Genomic DNA, 6458 nt, shown 5'->3' with positions numbered 1-6458 from the left:
GATTCATGCGTGTAAGGCACACAGTGTATAAATTAATAAGACTTAGTTTGATACTTGCAAGTCTCACCTATTTGATAAAGAGTCCTGATGCACTTTGGGGCTCCACTTGGTCTCTGCTGAAGTGAATTGACGAGACCAGTTCGTCATCATTAATGATGGAACAGTTTCTAAAGTGTTACTAATTATTTAACATGATATTTTTCTAAATGTCTGAGCAGCTCTGGTCTTGGAGGGCTACTGTCTCGTGGAGTTTAGCTCAAGCCCTAATAAAACTCTGCGTTTAGCTTTCTAATAATGCTGAGTAATTTGGATGCAGTATTATCTGAAAAGGTTTTTATCCCACTTTGTGTTCTCACTAAACTGAGTTTCTGTATGAGACTGACCCCTAGTGGACATTTCAGTATGTTTTCAGATTTACAGACACACCTGTTTTGCACACGTCTCTCAAACACAGAACCAGGAAACTCAGTTAAAAGAAACTGAAACTGTTCTTCTGTTGAGCTGTTGTTTGTGTCTGTATTGCTGTAGACAGTGAAATGGCTGAAGCCAGTGTTTTTTCAGTGGAGCAGTTCAGCTGTCCAGTGTGTCTGGATCTCCTGAAGGATCCTGTGGCCATTCCCTGTGGACACAGTTACTGTATGAGCTGCATTACAGACTGCTGGGATCAAGAGGATCAGAAGAGAGTCTACAGCTGTCCTCAGTGCAGACAGACCTTCAGTCCAAGACCTGCTTTAGCTAAAAACACCATGCTGGCTGAAGTGGTGGAGAAACTGAAGATGACCAAACTAAAAACTGCTGTTCCTGCTGGATCTGGAGACGTGGAGTGTGACATCTGTACTGGAAGAAAACAGAAAGCTGTCAAGTCCTGTCTGGTGTGTCTGGAGTCTTACTGTCAAACTCACTTTGAGCGTCATGAAGAGTTTCATTCAGGAAAGAGACACAAAGTGACTGATGCCACTGGACGACTGCAGCAGATGATCTGCCAGAAACATGAGAAGCTTCTGGAGGTTTTCTGTCGTACTGACCAGCAATGTGTTTGTGTACTTTGTATGACAGATGAACATAAAAACCACGAGACTGTGTCAACTGCAGCAGAGAGGACAGAGAAAGAGGTATGAACTGAAATCACACATTTAATGCTGACCCTTCAAGTGTTTCTCCTCACTGCAGTCTCCAGCTGATCATGAGTGCATCATGTGATCTACTCTCCCATTGAGAGTTACTACATGACTCTGTGCATTAGATCATGAGCTCAACTTTACTCACCTCTGACACATCGCTCAAGATTTCTGCTATAACTGTACATGCACCAGAGTTATTGTTTTTGTCCATTACTTCACATTAATTCTTGATTGCAGAAAAATGATGATAATAAACATATGCCCTCCTTCATATGTGAGGACTTCATGGAAACTAAATTCAATTAATGATCTTAAAACTCTGAGAAACTCTGTAAAGAAGTTTTTTTTTTTTTTAATCTAACAAGCACAATTTTACATGAGTTTGTGATAGCTTTGTATGTGATTTGCTGTTTTGAATGTGTCCTCCAGAAACACTTGAAGGAGACACAGAGTGAAATCCAGCAGAGAATCCAGCAGAGACAGAAAGATCTTGAGCAGCTGAGAGACGCTGTGGAGTCTCATAAGGTGAGTTTGGAGAAGAAGAGAAGTTTGAGACTCAGTTTGACTCCTCTTTCAGTCCCACTGAAGCCGCTGTGAGGAAGCAGTAAGAGCTGATTGTGATGTGTGTCTAACAGCGCTCTGCACAGACAGCAGTGGAGGACAGTGAGAGGATCTTTACTGAGCTCATCCGCTCCATTGAGAGAAGCCGCTCTGAGGTGACACAGCGGATCAGAGATCAGGAAAAGACTGCAGTGAGTCGAGCTGAAGGACAAATGGAGCGACTGGAGCAAGAGATTGAAGATCTGAAGAAGAGAAACACTGAGCTGGAGCAGCTTTCACACACAGACGATCACATCCATTTCCTGCAGGTAACCCAACTGTAGAGCAGGTTATTGAGGACAGTGTGAGATAATCAGGTCTTTGAGTCGTGTGTGTTATTATTCCTGCAGAGTCTTCAGTCTCTCTCAGCTCCTCCTGAATCTACAGAAAACATCTCTAACAGTTTCCTCTTTTCTTTTGATGGAGTGAGAGAATCTGTCCATCAGCTGAGACTCAAACTGGAGGATTTCTGCAAAGAGGAGATGAAAAAGATATCTGGTAAAATATTAGAGATTCATCTGCTCTCTGTAACGAGACAAACATCATCTAATATCATAAAGAAAATGTGAGAAATGTCAAAGGAATAGATCCAGGTCTCATTTTCTCTCTGAGTGTTTATATCTGTTATTTTCTCAGTCAGTAACATTGTTCCCAGGAGCAGAGAGGACTTCCTACAATGTGAGTCACTAACAAACACAATCACACTCACTTTAGTTCTGCATTACATTCATACTGATGTTTACTGTACATTTTTGATAAAAGCACTTTTTTTTTTCAATCCGGACAAATATTTTTTAAAGTTCAGCTACACAAAAAAAATAAAAAGGGATTTGGCTTAAATGCTAAAGAAAGTTGGGATAAATATGAAAGTAAGTTGAGAGAAGCAAAATCTGGACATGAAACACTCCAGATGCAAACTTTAAACATAAATACATAAGAATAGATAATATATAAATATAATAGAAGCTTATCTTTGCTAATTGCTAAATTTCAATGTGAGAACAGTTTTTGAAGTGAATTCATGAACATCATAACACAACTCTGATAGATCAAAACACTCTTTAAAAATAAATACATTATTTTAGATAAGATATGAATAAGATAGAAGCTTAACTTTTACAACTCTTGATTGCAGTGTTTTGTTTCTTCATCAGATCGTCATCCGTTCACTCTGGATCCAAACACTGCACAGAAACATCTCTTTCTGTCTGAAGGGAACAGATTGGTGACTTACACTGACACAGCTCAGCCGTATCCTGATCATCCAGACAGATTTGATTATTATCGTCAGGTGTTGTGTAGAGAGAGTGTGAGTGGACGCTGTTACTGGGAGCTGGAGTGGAGTGGGACTGGTGTGGATATATCAGTGTCATATAAGAGCATCAGCAGGAAGGGATCTGGTGATGAGTGTGTGTTTGGATGTAATGATCAGTCCTGGAGACTGTTCTGCTCTTCCTCTAGTTTCTCATTCTGTCACGATAACAAAGAGACTGAACTCCCTGTTTCCTCCAGCTGCAGGAGAATAGGAGTGTATGTGGATCACAGAGCAGGAACTCTGTCCTTCTACAGCGTCTCTGACTCAATGAACCTCATCCACACAGTCCAGACCACATTCACTCAGCCGCTATATCCTGGGTTTAATGTTTGGGGTCATCAATCATCAGTAAAACTATTATAACTATCTAGATTATACAGAGATCTACACATTGTACAGTTATATGTGTTTTAGACAGAGGGACTTGAAAATAATAATTATCTCTTTTTTGTGTGCAAAAACGTATAACTTTATATAAACTTATAAAACATTATAAGCAAACCTCAAGGTACATATATAAAAAACAACAATAAAAAATAAATCTGTCTTGACCCCTTTAAAACAAAACTAGAGCTGAACTTCTGTCACTGACAGTAACATAAATCACACAATACTATAACTGAGCGAATACTTTTTCATCAGATTAATCTAATATTGATTATAAAATAAGTCAAATTCTTTGTCTCTGGAATGGCTTTGTATTTTCATAATCTGATACAGCTGTGCTCTTATTACACACAAGAAGAGCTTTAATAAGATGGACTCAACATTGAAATACAGAAATCTGCATTTTAATAATTGTATTTTTAATCTCGATGATGATTCAGAGAAATGAGGTGCTTCTGAACTGAATTCAGTCAATGTGACACTGTTTTTCTGTTTGTTCTTTCTTTCAACACATTTGCAGTCATCACATCTGATTTTCTGTCATTATGATGTATGGAGTGTAGATTGATGTGAATGAAAAATAAAGGATTTTAGCATTAGACTGCAACATTAAATGAAGGCGTCTGAATATATTTCAGTGACAGATGTCTGCTGAAGTAAAACCATCTCACTGTTTGATTTTATTCTACAGCAGGTTTAAAGTCTATAGACTGGTTAAAAATACACACAACATATATATGTATATATATATATATATATATATATATATATATATATATATATATATATATATATATATATATATATATATATATGATAGCTGAAAATATCTTTATCAACAAATACCTAATATTATCATGAATTTCTAAATGTAGGACTCTCTAAAAGTATCTAATCTAAGATAAATAATTAAAAAAATCTAAATGCAGGCGCTCCGGTTCCTATACATTGTGGGGTGGTGGTGATGTAGCACAAACCCATGTTTTGATTGGGACACATTGTCCTGGTCATCACTGTTGTAGCTGCTGGTGATTTGTTGCTCTGTGTCCCTGCGGTCGATGTCAGTGAGCTGTAGACAACAGTTTGTCGTTTGGCCATCCGTGCACCACTTTTGATCCATATTCACTACAGCAGCGTCTGAACAAACCACAAGGTGCACCGTTTCTGAGATTGAAGATCTGAGGCACTGTGCCATCACAATTTGGATCTCTATTGGTGGCCTGCAAATTGTCTTTGGGCCAAAAAACAATCACCTTTGTTTTATCTTCATCTAAGGATATTTTTATTTATTTTACATTAATAGAGATTTTATTGACGAAGGATTGTTTCGTTCGTTCTGCAAATAGATTTGGGTATAATCAGCGCATCCTTTGGAACAAGAAATAAAATCCTACTGTAAATCCCAAATATACAAATTATATCTTTAATTTCAACTATTTTTAATTTTCTGAAAACTCTACTTTTCCCGGAGGCCCAGCTTCCAGCAGAGTTTGGGTCTAGCTCTAAACACATCTGAAGCAGCTAATCAAGGTCTTCAGGATCACTGGAAATCTCCAGACATGTGTTGGAGCTAAACTCTGAAGGAAAGGGGTTTTCTGAGAGCAGGATTGGAAACCTCTGTCCCAGACTGATTTTCCAATCTTCAAATTTTGTACATAGTTCCAGCAAGACAGCAATCAAAAGAATTGGATATGTTAAGAGTTGCCAAACTAGTAGAAAATTAAACATTCTGCTGTTGTTAATTCTTTACGACTTAACACACTGTATAAGCCAGTGATAATGCAAAAAATAACATCGACACTTACTGGAACTTGAAGTAGATCACAGAACACCCTCCCCCCACCCAACCCCACCAAAAAATAAATAAAATACCTACAGGGGGTGCTACAAGTGAAATTAATAATGCAGAGTAATCAGTGGATTGTCTGTACATTTGTACTTCTGACAAACAGGTGCAAAAATGACAACGCATGGAAAGAATGAGTTTAGCATTTATCTGTTTATTTTCTTGTTTAATATGTATTTAATTATATTATATATTTATATATAGATATATAGAAATCTAACTTTCACAGAAGAAAACTGACAGACTGGATTATGGCAACACATCAATGACACTGAGTGAGGAACACCAACACCAAACAAACATACTTCTTTTGGTGACTATTCATCTACAGCAGCTTTGATATCAGAACCGACCCGAGAGGATTTCAGATGCCCAGAGCTGGCGGGGTGATGAGAGGTGTTGATGGTGTTACTCGGTGGAGTTTTGGGCCATTTCCTGTTTCCTCTCCCTGTCTGGTCCAGCGGTGCTTGAGTATCCACACTATTTGCTTACTGCAGCTGATCACACAGAAACAATAACTCTACAAGAACATTCACTGAACAGACTTACCCAAAAACAAAAACAAAAAACATCATTCAGAAAAGAGAAATGAAGAAATATAAATGCAGACATTATGACATCACTGTGGACAGCTTTGAGTCCCATCAGCATTCACAAATCTTATAGTGATAAAACGCCTTCTGTCCTACTCCTCTTCTGTCATTAAGCATCATCACACACTTTGTCATTACTAAAAGCCCTACGAATCAGGACATCTACACAGATGCACCATACGCAATCAGACACTTACTCTATGCAAGAATACAAATGCTTGGCCGAGCCTGCGGTCTGACTGAATCTTGTCGGTAACAAACACTCAAGCGGACAACAGTCGACTTCATATGTCTGTGCCAATAAACCAAATGCATCACTAGTCAGGTAGCTAGCTATAAATGTGTCAACAGCTGAACTAACTTTAAATTACTCAGCAAGATTCTCTTCAAACTGTTGCTCCATCATTTACCTGGAAGAGAAAACTGTAAAAAGACAGTGTCAATGTCAGTGTCTACTGCACACAACATCAGCGTGACACGCACTGCATTAGAATTTAATGCATTTTGGAACGCAGCCATCCACTGTATCAAGAAGCATTTGTGTTCACATACTTACATAATGTTTCAGGCCTAAGTGTGGCTTCCTCAGCATTTAA

The 6458-nt window shown here is 38.3% G+C and overlaps 1 protein-coding gene across 1 annotated transcript; it reads left to right on the top strand.

Annotated features, from left to right (window-relative positions):
• The first annotated feature begins 439 nt into the window (after nucleotides 1–439).
• Nucleotides 440–4037, top strand: LOC113119094 (tripartite motif-containing protein 16-like). The gene is made up of 6 exons (XM_026288284.1): nucleotides 440–1112; nucleotides 1551–1646; nucleotides 1757–1990; nucleotides 2072–2219; nucleotides 2358–2399; nucleotides 2876–4037. Exons 1-6 carry the CDS (start codon nucleotides 537–539, stop codon nucleotides 3397–3399), a joined length of 1620 nt encoding a protein of 539 aa, XP_026144069.1. The 5' UTR covers nucleotides 440–536; the 3' UTR covers nucleotides 3400–4037.
• The last annotated feature ends 2421 nt before the right edge of the window (nucleotides 4038–6458 follow it).

Source organism: Carassius auratus, chromosome 19, assembly GCF_003368295.1.
Source record: "Carassius auratus strain Wakin chromosome 19, ASM336829v1, whole genome shotgun sequence".
In the NCBI taxonomy this organism is placed as follows: domain Eukaryota; kingdom Metazoa; phylum Chordata; class Actinopteri; order Cypriniformes; family Cyprinidae; genus Carassius; species Carassius auratus.
This window is presented reverse-complemented; position numbering and strand designations above follow the sequence as displayed.